This window comes from Dioscorea cayenensis, chromosome 15 (assembly GCF_009730915.1).
Source record: "Dioscorea cayenensis subsp. rotundata cultivar TDr96_F1 chromosome 15, TDr96_F1_v2_PseudoChromosome.rev07_lg8_w22 25.fasta, whole genome shotgun sequence".
NCBI classification, from domain to species: domain Eukaryota; kingdom Viridiplantae; phylum Streptophyta; class Magnoliopsida; order Dioscoreales; family Dioscoreaceae; genus Dioscorea; species Dioscorea cayenensis.
This window is the reverse complement of record NC_052485.1, coordinates 17,821,312-17,839,588: the sequence shown is the minus strand read 5'-3', so window position 1 is coordinate 17,839,588 and position 18,277 is coordinate 17,821,312. Positions and strand designations below refer to the sequence as shown.

General features: G+C 34.2%; 2 protein-coding genes across 8 annotated transcripts; both read left to right on the top strand.

Annotated features, from left to right (window-relative positions):
* The first annotated feature begins 590 nt into the window (after positions 1–590).
* LOC120277129 (protein WHAT'S THIS FACTOR 1 homolog, chloroplastic) lies at positions 591–7,757 on the top strand. 6 transcript variants are annotated; one of them, XM_039283885.1, is made up of 5 exons: positions 592–2,962; positions 3,169–3,480; positions 3,643–3,719; positions 6,753–6,864; positions 7,494–7,757. In XM_039283885.1, the coding sequence occupies exon 1, from the start codon at positions 837–839 to the stop codon at positions 2,010–2,012; it is 1,176 nt and encodes a 391-aa protein (XP_039139819.1). In that variant the 5' UTR covers positions 592–836; the 3' UTR covers positions 2,013–2,962; positions 3,169–3,480; positions 3,643–3,719; positions 6,753–6,864; positions 7,494–7,757. The 6 variants fall into 6 exon arrangements, with proteins under 6 accessions (XP_039139820.1, XP_039139821.1, XP_039139819.1 ...); XM_039283884.1 differs by having other exon boundaries at positions 3,643–3,826; XM_039283886.1 differs by having other exon boundaries at positions 591–2,024; positions 3,643–6,864.
* A 1,451-nt stretch (positions 7,758–9,208) lies between these two features.
* Positions 9,209–10,859, top strand: LOC120277861 (probable BOI-related E3 ubiquitin-protein ligase 3). Of its 2 annotated transcripts, none has more exons than XM_039284706.1 (4): positions 9,209–9,320; positions 9,448–9,637; positions 9,729–10,182; positions 10,757–10,859. In XM_039284706.1, exons 1-4 carry the CDS (start codon positions 9,280–9,282, stop codon positions 10,840–10,842), a joined length of 771 nt encoding a protein of 256 aa, XP_039140640.1. In that variant the 5' UTR covers positions 9,209–9,279; the 3' UTR covers positions 10,843–10,859. The 2 variants fall into 2 exon arrangements, with proteins under 2 accessions (XP_039140640.1, XP_039140641.1); XM_039284707.1 differs by having other exon boundaries at positions 9,225–9,320; positions 9,453–9,637.
* Positions 10,860–18,277: the final 7,418 nt, after the last annotated feature.

The window sequence follows — 18,277 nt, the reverse complement described above, 5'->3', positions numbered from 1 at the left end:
TACTTCTTCAAATGACAGTCACATTCTCAAAGTTATCACATTCTGAAAATATAAAATTCTCATTCTAGATGAGATGATGATATAAAATTATCTAGTTCACATTCCAAGAGTAATTTGATGGGGTGATCAAGTAGAATCATACTTATACTTATAAAACAATTAAAAAATCAACACTTCTTTTTACTATACCATTGTACCAATCAGGGTCATCAAGAGCAGTATAAAGCCACAAAAAAGACATGTAATTAATTTTAATAATTATAAAAAAATAACTTAAAATAAAATACATGTATTTTTTTCAGCTAAATATTTCAAATAATAACCATAATAACTAGGCCCGAATGTCTCTAAATGAGGTCATTAAAGAAAATTTATCTCATAAGATTGAAAATGTACCAATAGAAATGAGGACTCAAGGTGCAAACTCCAAGAGCCCTAGAGGTCATTAAGGAAAATTTATCTCATAAGATTGAAAATGTACCAATAGGTTTCGTATATCATTTACAACCAAGCCAAGAAAGACAGTGATTAACAGATTCGATATTTCATTTAAAAAAAAATAAAATAATCATGAACACATCTATACCCAATAAAAAAAATAATATAAAATTAATAAAAGCATTCGGGGTGCTCTGTTTTTTTTTTCTCGAAAGCAAGGAGGGGGTAGTGAGTAATTTCACTAGTTTTCAGGGATTGGCAAGTAAAACACACAATCACGTGCGACTCACGCGAACACCATCTCTGCCTTCTTCCTCAACAGCTTCTTCTACCGATCTCGCCGTCGCCGCCGCCGTGCAGCGCGCGCGCCACACTCTCAGCCTCGTTCCGCTCGCGCTATGCTCACGCGATGCGCAGCATCCGCATCACTGGCATCATCGTTGTCCAAATCGCTCTCCTCCTCCTTCTCCCAATCCTCTTCCATGTCCGTCTACTCCTCCAAGTCCCATCGCCGCCCCAAGAAGAAGATCTACCACCGCGAACCCCTACTTGATCAGGCCATGGATCTTCAGAAGAAGCCTGCTCTCCTCCTCCGCCTCCGCTCCCTCATCCTTTCCCGCCCCTCGTACTCGCTCCTCCTCCGTGACCTCGAGAAGGAAGTCGGATTCGTCCCCAAATGGTCTTTCCTTTCCCTCATCCAACGCTACACGTCCATTTTCAAGGTCTCCGGTGGTGCCCCCTCCCGCTCGCCGATCTCTGTCACTCTCACCGACAAAGCCTTCAAGGTCTCACTCGAGGAAGCCCGAGCTCGAGATCTCATGGAGCCCATTTTGGTCAGGAATCTCAGGAAGTTGCTGATGTTGTCCATGGATTGCCGTGTTCCTCTGGATAAGATCCGCCTCGTTGAGTCGGAGCTCGGCTTGCCGAAAGACTTCGAGGATGTGTTGATTCCCAAGTTCCCGGATTACTTCTCGATCAAAAGTGTTGATGGTGTGGAGTTTCTTTGCCTTGAGACTTGGGATTCTTCGCTGGCGGTCACTGTTCGAGAGGAAAGGTTGGATCTTGGGGCTGTTCCGGTGGAGAAGAAGAAAGATAAGAGGGTGCCGAGGGATGGGAATTATGAAGGCCCATTTGCGTTTAAGCTGAAGTTCCCAGCGGGTTTCAGACCAAACAAGAGTTATCTTGAGGAGGTGGTGAGATGGCAGAAGATGGCATTCCCTTCGCCGTACTTGAATGCCAGAAAAATCCAGCCTGCGACGCCACAGGCGAGGAAAAGAGCAGTTGCTGTGCTGCATGAACTCTTGAGCTTAACAATGGAGAAGAGATTAACTTCAGATAAGCTGGATGTGTTTCACAATGAGTATCAACTGCCTTGCAGGCTGTTGCTTTGCTTGGTGAAAAATCATGGGATTTTTTACATTACTAATAAGGGTGCAAGGAGCACTGTGTTCCTCAAGGAGGCTTATGATGGTTGTAATTTGATTGAAAAGTGCCCCTTGTTGAGATTTAATGACAGGTTCGTGGCTCTTATTGGCAGGACATCTCCGGACTTGGATGTTCGAATGCTTGCTTAGCGGTGGGCTTTGGTATGTGGATTATGGGACTTCTGTCTAATGCTATGTCATACTTTTTAATTGTTTTATCTGCTGATAACATCTTAGGTTTTTCTTGGTCCTTATTGAGACTAAATTTTGTTAACTGAAGAAGTAATTTTTTGCTCCCTCTCTGATGCATTTTTAATACTGACTGATTTGTTGTTCTTGATATGCATCAACATATTTAAGGATGTAAAATGTCTTTTGCAATGTAATATACTTGGTTTGATCATCTTTGATAACCAGACATAATATTACATAACTAGCAGTTGTAGTAGTCTGATGTATATTCTTGTTATCATATTGTCTGGTATATGTGGACGCTAGTCTGTTCTTTCTCTTCTCTTTCATCTTAATGCCAAATAATTGGTTATCACTTTCTTTGACTTGTTTTATTTGAAATTTGAAAATGGAACCATCTTCTGGTATGTTTCTCCTGTTATGACTGTGGTTCAACATGGTAAAAAGGCATTCTAAATATGAGCAGCCTCACCTTTGGAAAGAGGGAATGAATAAATGTGGAATTGCCCTCTTCTGCTGTCTCAAGATGCAGGTTTCAGTTCTTGCTTCTCTTTCGGGTGGCATGTTCAAGTCAAGATTTAAATTGTGATATATCAGAACCAATTTTGAGTCTGATGAATACAGAGTTGCCCTTCTCCACTGCATGCATTTGCCCAGATCTAGAATTTAAATTGGGTTTTGTTAAATTGAACTTCTCTGCAACTCACTTTGCTACCTATTCAGTGTGGTCTCCTAGCATGTGAGAAATGTTTATTGCTGCTGCAAATGTTTCACTGGGGTTTCCGTCTGATGGGCATGAATGGACAATGAGAATGATCAATTGATTGTTGGTGCAGTAAGGTTTTTTGGCCAGACATACTGTCTTGGTTTTTGCCTACGGCTTTGGGGATGTCACCATGTCGGAGAGGGTGGGTTGATGAGGCTTGTACTTATATGAGTTTTGATGTTTCTGAGTGCATATAATGTTTATATGTGATACCTGCTCTTGTAAACCCTAGTAATCTAAACCATGCATTTGCTATGGTTCACACATGGTTGTGGATGTATTTCTACTTCATACTTGTATCAAGTCTTTGCGTCAATTCTGATTGAGAAGTTACTTGTATACTGACAGGCATGCTGTTGTAGAAGACAATATTATGTCATTCTACCAGGCTGAGCATTGAAGGAACTGATTTCTGGCTAAAATGCCCACCTCGTATCCTATGAATGGATAGCTCTAATCACAAAAACTCCTGATTTTTATTGCTGTGTGCTGATCTCTGGCTGCGGATGTGGTGTCCAATGAATGCTTTACAAATTTTATAAAAGATGTTTACAGTATCAATGCAGTAATATTTTATCCATGGTGAGGATGATGGTGGAATTGCTTAGTGCTAATGAAGTAGTAGTATGGATATGTATCAACAATTGGTGTTTTCATAAGGTACCAGCATATTTTCTGATATCAAGGCAGTAGACATCTTCATATTGTAATGATGGTGCATCATTGACATGATATTCATTGATTTTGCTATCTCATCTGATATCTTGTGTCATTTAGTCAGTGTATTTCATTGGTCTTATATATTTTTGCTATCCAACACAGGCTCTTGGCTGATCTAATGGTTATCTGGATTGCTTGGGGTTTTAGACAAGCCACCACTAACTTGCTTCCTGATCAAGGTAATGTTTTCATAACGAATGGTGTCTTGGTCTTTACACCCCTGGGTCTTCATGTTATACCAGAAGCATCATATCAGTTGAACTGATGACAGAAAAAGATTATAACCGTAAGTATGTATGTACTTGGGCTCACCAGTCTTGATCTCACAAGTAAAGTGAAATTCTTGATCTATATGATTCATCCTGTCCGTAAAATTCCTTCTTAGTGGAAACTTAAATGGAGTAGCATATGCATTGTCACCTTATCTTTATAGTGCATAGATACTCAAACTAATTATAATATATCATGGTGAGTTTTGTAGACAATGGGTGGAGGAATCACTGAGAATGTTCAGGTGGATACTATATAAAAAATTATCTCAAACCCATTCTGCAGGACATGCTGAATTAGTGTAGGTAGGTAACATTTTGTTCTTGAATGTTGCGATTGTTGCCATTCGCACATGGTAAGCATACCTATATGACCATCTCAAGTTTTTCTTCTATCTATTTTCTTGAGAAGGATTTAGTCAATCTAGTTATAATATATCATGGTGAGTTTTATAAAAATGATCAAAATCTGAAACACAATCTGTTTGAGTAAAAATATTAAGTGGTAGAATGTGTAAGATTCTGAGTGTCATTTAGAGGTGAGCATTGGCTAGGACTTAGGAGGACTAGATATCATATTTCTGTGACTATTTTATGCTAGGTAATGCCAACTGTATTTGCATATGTAACTTTAATGGTTAACATAATGAGTTCTTTCTCAAGGTATTGCACGTAGCAAAAGAAATAGTGCTAGAAGTGTTTGTAAAGTTGATGCAATGAGCTAGATATTCTCTTTTCTACTTCATGCCGTACTGTACAAAAGGTTGAGCTTTAATTTTAATCTACTTTCCACTAAGATTTGGTTTGGCATAGAAGTTTTGTGGCCATATTTGGGTAGGATTTTAGGATGCCATGGCGAGATTGGAAGGCGACGGTCCCTATTGTCCCTATTCATTAGCAATTTGTTTGGATTTTGTCATGTTGGACTTTATTCAGAGGCCAAGCAGCCAAAATTGCTAAGTTTTAGATTTTCCTTAAACAAAAGAAATCATCTTTCACTAGTGTGTTTTCTAGCAAATCTGGATACCAAAAGAAACGAATTCTACTGCTTATGTATCAGTGAGCAAAGCCTAAATTGAGGTTTTTATCTATATCGAGCTCCCTGTAGAATTTCTATTGAGGGATTTGTACCTGCTAATGGATTGAGTAGCTGTTGAAGTTGTTGGTTCTTGATTTCATCATACCATTCAGCAAGATTCAAATGTTGGCCCTGGCTTTATAAGAAAGTACACACAATTTGGTCATTATTTTTATTTCGTTCTATTTTTTAATTTTAATTAGCAGTAAGGTTGAAGTAACCTACCTGAAATCATCTTGCACATTGGATGGAATTCCAATTTATTTGAGTGAACCAGCATTTAGTTTATCTTCATTATTTATGCATTATGTTGTTATTTCCCCTCTAGAAGCCGATGTATCAGGATACTTAAATTCTATACTGGGAAAATGTATTTGGTTTCAAATTCTATTGATTTTGGTTGAATTGAATGAAATTGGTCCAACTAACTCGAATGATGATTCAATATTTGCTAAATTTTAAAGCGACAAGGAAAATCACAAATACTGTGACAGGATCTTTCTCATTGTTCAACCAACCACAATGGAAGCTTGTTAATTGTTTGTTCCTAAAGAGAAATCATCTTTCCTCTTTACTATTTATTTGTCGAATTAGCATCATGATTTATAATGCTCCATTAGTTGTACTCAGAATAGATTCCTTTGTTGGTGGAAGTTTGTTGAATGAAAATGCTAGCTCATTTGTCCAAGGAGATAACATGTTGTGGAATTCATTCTTCCATTTGTAATTTTTATTTATTTATTTATTTTCTGTGTGAAGTAATAGAGAAGGACCATCATGTTGATGATGTCCCTTGGACATATTAATCTTGTCGAGCTTTTCGCTTATTTACTTGGTAGGGAATGTTCAGACATGACTCCTTGATTTAGATATTTTATCTTTAAATGAACCCTTTTTTTTGCTGTTGGAAGTTTGTTGATTGAAATGCCATTTCTTTGACACATTAACCTTGTTGAGATCTTAGTTTATTTACTTGACCCCTTTATATGCCTTCAAGGTCATTGTTGATATAGCATTTTTGTTTTACTGAGTGGACCTAGCACAACCACCAAAACCACGGACAAACATATTCCGGCCACTTAACACCAGTGGCCTGTCCCCTCTGGCATTGTCCTGTGCATCTCCCCACTCTAAGATAGGAATGTTTGGTCATCGGAATGTTATTATTGTGTAGCTGAGCACTAGATGCAAAAGCAAAATATAGAACAGAATATAGTGAGAGGGAATTCAATTATCACAACATCAAAGGACCTAACCATGTTGTCATTAGAGTGCGGAATGACTTGACACTGTAGCAAACGACCAAATCATGCATCATCTTGACTATGAACCATTGTATGTTGTTCATGATGCCATTTCAATGGTGGGTCTGTTCCTGTTACTAAAACAAGCAATGACATATGCAAGTGGTGAATATTTGCTCTTCTGCATTATTGTGACTCCATTATGTCAAAGCAACCTGTCGATTTCGAGCTCCTCTGGAAAGTTGAAAGCTAAAAAGTATCGGTAGATCACATGTTCTTTTGGATGCTTTCTTATTTGCCATTCTTACCGCAACTAAAAGAAATTTTTGGATCAGTATCATTGGAAGCAAGTTTGGAACATATGCTTGAAGGCTAGTGACAGATATCACTGAGCATTTGTTGGATGCTCTGGTTTCCCTTTTCTCTTGTTTCATATCTTCTTCAAATGGCCCGCTTTATACTGTTCTATTATTGGCCACCAAAAGCACACACTTTCCACCTGTCGCACTTGATTTCTTGCAACTTATCGTCGAAACTTTTATCTGTTCAGTTTTCTTTGCATCCCTACTTCCTTTCACTATCTCTGGGTGGTAACATTTCTGTCGAAACTTTGTGTGCAAGGCCCCATTTCAACTTTGTCATATTCTGAACATCGAAAGAATCAGTCAGAAATGTACACTGAAGACAGCCTTTCACCTCGCGGACAACAAACCCTGCTCTTTGTATCTTGAAGGTAATTCGACTCCCTGATGCAAATTGCTTTTCTTACTTTCACATTACGATGATCATTTCGATATGATATGCCTTATTTCTGTCAAAAAAAAGGAATTACAAGTTCCTTTCAAGCATCATGATAGAAAATATCCCCATGTTATAGTGTGATTAACATGTTGAAGCTGATAGGAACATCCACAAATGGATGGTTGTCATTAGGATGAATGGGGAACAAAGACGAAAAAGCATTCCCACCTCAGGCTTGTTCTACTTTCACATAAAAGGACATGTCTTGACATTCTATCAGGCATCAATTTCATTTTCAAGGTCCCCACAGCCATATTTATAGGATTTCTAGATAACCTTGTGAAGAATAAAATCTAAAGCCGATGACGATCAGCTGGCTTGTCCCAATAATCAAAGTTTAATGTGCTTGACAAAGTTTGGTATTCCTTGGCACTAGGCATCTTTCTGGCTAATACTTTCCAATCAGTCTAAATTCTAAATCTAGTATGAGGCTTTTTCTTATCTTGCCGACTACCCACTCAGCTAGCAAACATTGGCATTCGATAATATCTTGATCTATTACTCGTATTTCTTTCTTTTTATTTGATGAAAATTCTAAAACCGATCTTGCGTGATCAGCAGCCATCTGATCAAGCGATGTTTCGAGAACAAGCAATGATGATGTTGTTGCAAATCAAAATTCTTGATCAAAAGGGAGAGAGGGAGCTGTTGCTTTGTCAAAGTGGGGAGTGTTTGCTTTCAAATACCGATTCTTCATGTTTTCAGGGACCCAGAGATCATCATCAAGGATAAGAGTACAAGAACCACTGAAGAAAGTGGGTGGAAAGAGACCAATGAGATTCTCATCGAATGAAAAGAAACCTTTTGTTGAATTAATAGGAAAAAGGTGAGAAGCACCACCATGCATTTTTATCACTTTCTTTTCTTCGCATTGGATTCTTTCTTCTCAGGCATTGAATCTTGTTGTTCTTGTCAACAGGGATTTGCAAGAGTTTTTTTCCCATATTGTTCGCCAAAAAGACTGCACAAACAAAGTGGTGGTCACTGTTTTATTCAATGGTGCATTTCATTATCGACGTGATTTACCGGGGAATTTCGATTATAGTCTTATGGATTATGTTAATTGCTTTTTGGTTTGCATTGAGTCAGGAAGCATTGAGGAAGATTAAGGGAACAAGTTTGTCAATTGTCATATCTTCAAGCTCCAATTTGTGTGGTTTTGCTTGAAAGTTTGTTGTGGTTATGGAGTTCTGGTTGAATAAAAAGGATCTCTTTTTATGGTGCTATGTGCTCTTTAGAAAGCTAGTGATTTTTTTTTACTAGTTTTGTGTAAGCCCACTCTGTGTATGGTTTGATAAAGCTGAAGCTGGTGGCTGAAAAGATTGAAAAGAAATGCTGAAATTTCAGAACTACCCTTCTTGTCAGGGGAGGAAAATTAAGGGTGTGTTAGAAGGGAAGGGTAATTTTGGTATCTCACAAGTCCACTAAAATTATGGTGTTGGGAATTTAAGCCCTGCACATGCTACTCATTTGAAGTGGTGCAATAATTTATTTAATGTGGTTTTTAACTTTTTATATATCAAAGTGTCCAACTCCACATGTATCTCATGGCAAACATATTTACTTATATACCCTTGTAAATCATGATAGTTATATAAATACAATTCTTATGCAGGTATTTATGTAATTTACTTATCTAAATATCTAAAAAGGAAGATTGTATAAAAATTTTAGTTCATAAATTATTTAGATATATATTTATTTTTTTAAATAACATAATTTTTTTTTACTTCTAGTAATATTCTAATGAAATTAAAGACTATTAAAAAACAAAAAATGGGGACTTTCATCAATTTATTTATTTATTTTAATATTTAATTAAATGCAAAAAAAAAAAAATATATTGACACTGGAGAAAACGGTGAGGGCCCACAAAAGCAAAGGGCCCCACATTTGTCGGATCCACGCTTCCACATGGCCCACACGTGCGTCCCCACGGTTAGGCCGGTCCATTCACATCGTACCCGTAAAAGTATCACATACGTGGCCACGTGGCATCTCCTCCCAACTTCCTCCACGTGTCATCCCTCACCTCATCTCCCTCCCTCCCTAAACCCTAAAAATAAAAAAAAATTAAAATTAAAATTTAAAAAAATAGGAAAAAAAAATTGTTGGGGGCACAACTACCAACTCTTCACCAAGACACAATTATACGCTCACATACACAAATTTGTTTTCTTCTTAATTATTAATTATTATTATTATTATTATTATTATTATTATTATTTTTTATAAATTCATTAATATATCACTTCCATTGTTCTCTTTCTCCTTCTCTTCCATATCTAAATATCCAACTTATCCAACTCCACCGCCCCACAAAATTAAAGCTCTCTCATCTTCTCCAATGATGACAGTCGATGCTCATCACCTTCCTTTCAAATTCAGGTACGTACTCTGCCATCCATTAATCATTCATTCTTGCATGCATGCATGCATGCAATTTATATCTTATATACACACACATATATTCTTATTTTATCTCTTAACTCTCTTCTAATTAATTATTCATCAGTGAAGTAGTCATGAACATCAACCCAGAGGAATACTACACCACTTTCATCTCTCCGCCGCCGGCGCCGGCGCCACCACCGTCCTTCCCTTCCGACACCTCCTCACCCTTCTCTTCTTTCCCCTCTCAAGACTTCTTCTCCCAACTCCAACTCCAACATCATCTTGAGATTGATCATCTCATTACCAACCATGTATGTATCTTAGTATCTATATATATATATATATATATAAATTTTTTTGTGATGTTTGGATGAATGAATGAATGAATGAATGAAATGGCAGGCGGAGAAGGTGAGGCAAGAAATGGAGGAGAGAAGAACATGGGTGTGGAGAAGAGTGGTAGCCATGGCTGAAGAAAAGGTGGCAAGAAAACTAAGAAACAAAGATGAAGAGATAGATAGAATAACAAGAGTGAACCATGCATTAGAGGAACGCATCAAAAGTCTGGTTATAGAGAACCAGTTATGGAAGGACATAGCTCGGAGCAACGAGGCTGCTGCCATGCTTCTCCGTACCAATCTTGATCATCTTCTTGCTTCTCAGGACAGTCATGAAGAGGATGTTCAGTCTTGTAGTGGTGGTGGCGGTGGCGCCGGCGAGGTTGGGAGGAGGTTGTGTCGCCGGTGTGGGGAGGAAGAGGCGGCGGTTCTTGTCATGCCTTGCCGCCACCTTTGTCTCTGTTTGGATTGTTCTCCGGCTTTGGATGTTTGTCCTGTTTGCAAGTCTTCTAAAAATGGTACTCTGGTTGTCAACTTTTCCTAATTTTTTTTAATAGTTTTTTTTTAATTTTGTTTTTCTCACTTTTTCTACTCCTTTCTTCATAATTATGATAATAATAATGATAATCACAGAGTTTTGTTTGTTTGTTTGTTTGTTTTACTAGTGTAATAAATGTTGTTATACTTACATCCAACGTTTATATGAAGATAAATTTGAATTTTTGTATTGTAAGTAATTAATAGAAGTATATATATCAATAATGCAGTTTATGAATGGACAGAGGAGAGTGAGAGTTTAATTAATTTCTATTGAAAAAAAAATATATTTATAAATGATTTTTGGAAAAATAAATATTAATATGTGTAAGTTTGTATTAAATGTATTGTATGGGAAATTAATCAGTTGTTATAAGGAAAGGGGGAGACTGTTCTGGTGGGTCGGCGGAGAGGAATAGGACAATGAGGACCTCAGGAAAAGGACAAAAAGGGGAGGAGAAATTTGGGCCGGATGGGGACGAGTTAGTTTGGAGGATAAGGTCTCCTGAGGAGTAGCTGACACCTTTTTGTTTTTATTCTATTTTTGTCCTCTAGTGGCGGCGTGCTGCGCACGTGAAGGACATGGCGGGGAAGGAGGGTGGGGTTACGTGAGAACCGGACTCGAGGCTCTTTGTGAATGAGCCACGTGGACGGTCTATTTTTGGGTTTTAATATTGTTCCGCGGTTCATGTCACGCTGCCGGAGTTAGGGGGACTTTCTCTTCATTTTAATTATTCATGTTTTTTTTAATACTAAAATGTGAAAAAAAAATTAATTTAATTGCTTTGAATTTCCATGTATATATATACGTATACTTATTGAAAAATACATTTTTTTTTTATTTTATAATAATTATTTTTAATTTATTTTAATTATTGACAAATTTTAATTTGAAATTTTTTTCTCTGAGAAAATTGTTATCTAGATTTATTTTTAAAAAAAATTATTTGATTGGTTGATGCAACAAAAATTTAGTCTAAAATATAGTCTATAAGATATAATGAAAAATTAATTTTAATTAATATTTAAAAAACCTCAAATTGAAAATTGTTATGTAAATTGTTTCAAAATTTGTTTGATTAGTTTATGCAAGTTATAAATTTTAGTCTATAAGGCATCAAAGATTAAGTTTTGGATTTGTGAAATTGTTAAACAACTATTATTCTTTTGAAAAAACATGAAACTAAAGTCATGTATTAATTAATTAATTAAATATGATATTGTTAACATTAATTAGTATACGTAAAAATAGTTAAATGTGACAGAAAACCTAATACCTCCCAAACCAATTAAACTAATTAATTTTACTAATTAAATTTATTAAATATAAATATAGATATACCATTGAAGGTAATGAATCAAAGGCTTAAAATTAAAGAAAAAATAAGTCAAAAAAATTTCATGAGACCATACAAATGCAAAACTTTATAATAACAAAGAGGAACTCATAAAAAATGATGAGAAATTACTTTCAATCTTCATGAGGAATGATATTGTCATGTAAACAAATTTTTGAATGATTTAGGACTGTTTTATTTAATTAGGCCCGGTTGATATAAATCAAGGTTGTGGATAATCTATTTGATTACTATAATATTTTAATGAATAAATTAAAATTTACATAATAATTCTAAGAAAAATAGGAAATGGGGGAATGAGCTCATCCCTCCTTCTAGCACATCTGCAGTTCAATACGAGGGGGATGAGCTTGACTCCTCTAGAACATATGCGGTTGGGTGTGATGGCGCAATAAAAAAACATGAAGAGATGGGCAGACAATTATTTATTTTATTAATTACACATTAACATATTTGAAAAAAAAAAAAAAGAATAATCACTTGGTGAGACAAACTTCTTACACTTTAATGGCCACACTAGATTAGAGACACCAAACTGCCACCACTTATTACATTCATGGTGATTTATAAAGAGTTATAGACCATTAGGCACTATTAAAATTCAAATTGACTAATATAACTGAAATTCCAACTAAATAACTACACTCAAACTATAATTTATATTTCTAACAGAGCTTGTCCATACTTCGATGTGCATGTCATCAAGCGTGAGAAAACAAGTTCGCTCTTTCTAGTGTGCATGTTGGCAAGCGTGAAAAGACAAACTCACCGATCTGAGAACCATGTCGGTGGGCCCACACTGAAGCCTGGGAGGCCAAGCTTTAGGGCATGTTTTGATTACGAAATAAGAATAGGGAATAGGGGATGAGAAGAAGGGAGGAGTGTGAATGAGAATATAGAAAAAGTGGAGGATAATGATAAAGGTGTTTGGTTAAAGAATTGAGAGTCAAGAATAGAAAAAAGTAGGAGAGAGATATAATATAATTACACATATGCCCTTTTGTACAAATAAGATGACATTACATTTTACAAAACAATAGTTTATATTTAATAGTAAATAATTATTATAATTATTATTAAATATTTCTAATATATTTAACTATTTTAATTTATTGTTATTAAATATTTCATCTAAATAATATAACTTAAATAAATTTGTTATTTTAAATAATAAATAATTAGCATGATAAGGTAGGGTGTTAGTAAGGTAGGGTGTCTTTTACAATAGTGGCCGATAAGTAATTTTCTTATATGAATCATATCTTTTATAATTTTTTAATATTTATATATCTAATACAATATAAAATATGAGCAAAATATCATGAGAAAAAATTATCATTTTGAGTAATGAAAATTAAAAAATAAAAAATAAAAGACTATTCTTCCCCATATTATTTGTGATTTAACATCTGAATATATGTTAATTTAGGAAGGTTAATTCATAGATTAATTATTTTTTGATAGTCATAATATTATTTATATTATTATTTACTTAGAGGAAAGTAAAATATAACACTGCATTTTTACTTCTAAATCTTGTTCCTTTTTTTTAAAAAACAATTTATAAGCTGTTAATAATACTTTATGAGATGTTAAAATAAACATAAATTATTACTCTACAGCTCTCACCATAGCATAAAAATATATATATAGCATCCTAAAAATAAAATAAATGACAAGAGTTTTATAATTTTTATTACCCTAGCCTATAATCTGAATAATTCGACAATTAATTAGTGAACAAAAGTCAAACAAAATATAAAGCGTTCAAAACCTAATCAAGTTGAACCACTTGCACCTTATAATAACATATTTCCATAATTTTCAAAAACTATATTATTATAAAAGTTTTAGTCAGCATATAAACTCAAGAATTTAAGAATTTGATCATTCCGATCACTTGTCACACAAATATTCTTTCTAATAAAAATCAAAGGTATAAATGCAGTTTTGGTTGTCATATATGAATCTATTGTTTATTTTTGTATTTTCACGTACCCTAAATGTTAAATGTGATTCACGTTTTTGTATAAACTGGTCATTATAGTCTATAGTAATAATAATAATAATAATTTAATATATAAATTTACATGCAAAATTTTTTTATTAATTTTTTTTAAATGTATGTCACATCTGTTATTTGCCAAATGATAGCTTGGTGTGCGAAAGTTACACTTAACGGGAAGCTAATTGTCATACAAAATTATATATATATTCTCTTTGTTCTCAAATATAAATTGTTTGATACTTTTGCATAAGAATTAAGAATAATATTAATTATTATAAAATTTAAATTAAAAATGAACTAAATGTATTTTCTATCCATTTATTGGAATTGAGCTATTAGGAAAGATTATTGAGATAGTTTAGAAATGATTATATTTGTTATTTATGTAGATAAAAGCATGATTATATTTAATATTTTACGCATTATTGTCTAAAATATTGCCCTGTCTACTTAGCATTATTTCGTTATATAATAAGGTCTAAGTTTAGATCTTATTGTCTATATAAACATATAAACACCTTGTAAATGAATTTACAATAAACATGAGAAATATTCATCATATAATTTGGTTTCTAGAGTAAAAAGCCCTAGCCTTGTTTCTTTTTCTAGGCCTTGACCTTATGGCAAATCAATCTTCTTCCTCCATCTCTACAACATCTATCCCTACTTTCCTTTCATCTATCCCTTTTGAGTCCTTATTTATTTCACTTTTGCATGAGACATCCCTGACTCTTCCTATGAAAACTCATCCCATGCAACTCTGTCCTAACCCGAAACCCATAATCTTATTTTCCTCATCTACCTCCCGGATTACCATATCCACCATACCTTTTGACACAGAACCCACATCCTTTGCTATTGCTAATAAATATGTTAAGTGGCAAGGACTATATCTGACAAGTATGAGGCTCTTCTCTGGAATGATAGTTAGACGTTAGTTTTGTTTTAAAATTCCATGAATGTTGTGGGTTGCAATTGGGTCTACAGAATCAAAAAGCAGGATGATGGAATTGTGGAGCATTACAAATCCCGGTTGGTTGCTATGGGTTTTCATTAATAACCAGGCTCGAATTTCGGGAGACATTTAGTTTGGTTGTTAAACCTACGACTATTGGGGTCATTCTATCTCTTGTTGTCACTCAAGGTTGGCCTCTTTATCAGCTTGTTGTCTAGAATGCCTTCCTTTATGGGTCTCTTACTAAAACTATACACATGTCTCAACCCCCAGGATTTGTTGATGATTCTAGTATGGATTATGTGTGCCAACTTCACTGATCTGTTTATGGCCTTAAATAGGCTCCACGAGTATGGTTCCATCGTTTATCACAAGCCCTAATGACCAATGGTTTTGTGTGTTCCAAGATTGACCCATCCCCTTTTATTTACTCCCAAAGTTTAACTAAACTCTATATTTTAGTTTATGTCGATAACATCATTATTTCAGGGAACAGTTTGCCTTACATTATATGATACATGTTGGGCTTGGGTTCCCTTCCTATGTGGAGAAAGACCAAATCTTTTGTGAGACCCATGTTATGATAACCCATTAGGGTTTTAATAATGTTTTTCAGCAATTTTCTTTGTGAAAAAGGCCACTGTTTTTGCAGCCTCTTTGAGAAAACAAAGAAAGGGACAACTTGTGAGGTTTTCTATTCTACAGCCAGTTTCATTAACTTATCCATCGGATAATTATTTATAGTATGATCGAGCTGAGTTTGGGTGGATGTGTTCGCATGTCAATGTTCTTCATTATGAAGAGTGGAGATCTGATTTTGACTACTGTTTTTCTAATTAGAGCTCTCTGAATAAAAGTTGTTCTGGGTTGTATTTCTGCTCTGGCGAGTTTGATCTAACTTCACGATCAACATAGCATCCGTGGTCTGATTTGGCTGATCTTTTGGTCAGTTTTAGAATACATTTGGAGGTTTATTTTGAATGGTGAAGATTGTTATTTGAGGTCAGAAAGGCTGTCTTTTATTGCAATAACTGCAGACCTAATTTATCTCTCCATAGTCTTGTGTTTCTCTTTCATGATGGTTGTTCATGTTTGGCATGATGTGCTAGTGAACATGTTTGATTACTGTAGACATTGTTGATTCAGTGGAACCTTGTATTTGGATCGAAGAGAGGTCCTGTGGTTTTTATCCTCTTTTTTGAAGGATTTTTCCACATTAAAAATTTTTGTGTGGTTTGTGTGATGTTTTTATGATCTCTATTGTGTTTTTAGATAAATAAATTATTGCTCCTCTTATTCATTCAAGCAGGAAAGGATTTGGTCTTCTCTGTTTCTCTTTCCCAACAATACATACTCTCTCCTTCGAGTTCACACTTAAGGATTTTGGACCTCTCCAATACTTTCTTAGTATTAAAGTTGTTCCATGTAGAGATGATTTATTCCTATCATAGCATAAATACATCTTTGATCTCCTTTAGTGAGATGGTCTTTCTAATGCCAGGCCGGTAGTAACGCCGCTCTCTCTATCAATAACTCTTCTACTTCATTAGGTTCGCTACTCTCCGACCCATTAAATATTTCAAATTTGTTAGTGCTTTGCAACATGTTACTCTCACCAAACCCGAATTGACCTTCGCCGTTAATAAGGCTTGTTAATTCATGCACCAGCCTACTGATGCTCAATGATTGGTTGTTAAAGCATCCACACATATGGACTTTATCTCCATCATAAGCCTCCTTTTTCCCTTGAGGCCCTTTGTGATGCTGATTGGGTAGGTTGTCCTGATGATCAGAAGTCTACTGGTGGCTTTGCTATTTTTCTTGGGGCTAACATGATCTCTTGGAGTTCTCGTAAGCAGTGTGTTGTTTGGCATTTCTCAACGGAGGTAGAGTACAAACCCTTGTTGACACTGTTGCCCAGCTCTCTTGGTTACAATCTCTATTCTCGAACTTCCTCTCCGCACTCCTTCGAATCTCTAGTAAGATATTCTTGGGGCCACATACCTTTATGTCAATCCAGTGTTTCATGCTCGCATAAAAAATGTGGAGATTGACTTTCATTTTGTTCATGAAATATGTAGCATGTTATGATTTACAAGTCCGATTCATCTCTACTCATGCCCAGTTGGTTGATATACTTACGGAGGCAATTTCCGCTCTGCGTTTTGACTTTCCTCAATCCAAGCTTTAGGTCATGTCCCGCCTTTATCTTATGGGGGAATATTAAGATATTTTAGGAATATATTTGATGTTTATGTAGATAATTTAGCTATGATTATATTTAATAATTTAAGTATTATTGTCTAAAATATTCTTTTTTTTTTTTTTAATTTACCTATGATTATATTTGATAATTTAAGTATTATAGTTTAAATCTTATTGCCTATAAAAATATGAAAACACCTTGTGAATGAATATACATGAGAAATATTCATCTTACAATTAAGACCATAATTACTATTTTTCCAAAATGTAAGAACTATAATTTATTTTCTTTAAATCAACTTAAAAAAATAAACATCATCATCATTTAATATAATATCAGTAGAGTATTTAATTCAAAATTACATTCATAAATGTAAGCCATTTAGGATTAATTTAAGAATTAAACAATATTTTTTTAATTTAGATATGAAAATTGATAAACAACCCAATACAACCAAAAATTTTCACTTCCTCGTTAAAATATTTATGTTGCTAAATTACATATACATTGCTTTTGACAAAAAAAAATTATAAGTCAATTTCTTGTATAGTTTGTCTGTTTGTGCAATTATGATATGTGCAAATGTTATATAAAATCTTATAGATAGAAATATAAATAAAAATGCTATTCTCTCGATGTTAAAAAATAATTTATAAAATAAAGAGGCATCCAAATTACCTATTCCTCCCAAACCAAATATGTATTTTTTAAGGTACAACATATTATTAAAAAGCCTTAAAAAGTCATTAAACTTGATATAACCAATACCATATAAGCCACAATATAAAACCAATCCACAGTATCTTAAAAGCCATGATATAAAACTACAACCAAAAGAAATGAATTCTTTGAAAGAACCCAATCCAAAATATACTTAAAAAAATATATTTAAATGGTTCTTTAGACAAAATTTAGCCTAATAATATCATGAACCATATATAAACAACAACCAATGACTTATAATAATAATAATAATAATAATAATAATAATAATAATAAAGTAACATTCCAAATGAGTCAGGCCATGGTTATAACTTATAACTCAAGCACTTTTGCATGACCAAAGAGTGTACAAATTTTCTAATGCAATTTCATTTTATTTTAAAAAATATTTTATACCAAAAGAAATACTTTAACACACTTTATTGTTATGTCATACCATCCTAAACCAACATGTCCTAATAATTCCGTATTATACGAAGTAGGTTGATCCCAACATTGACATAATGAGCAATTAAAAACTATACATACATACCTCTACTTATATATGTGTATATAATTTATCCATATTAATTATCACTGATTTATATTATTATGTTTTTTTTATAAACGCATAAGCACACATTTTGAAAGTGAGTATATATGCATTGCCATTAACGATAGCTGTTCTTTACTGATTTTTGGCCTTTAATTATGGTAAAAAATTATTATAGATTTAAAATTTGTATGTTAAAAAATTACATATGCGCACTAAATTGTTTTTTTTATTTATTTTTTTCACAAAATGTGGATCAACAACATCAGGGGTATGCATAGACATGGAGTGGAG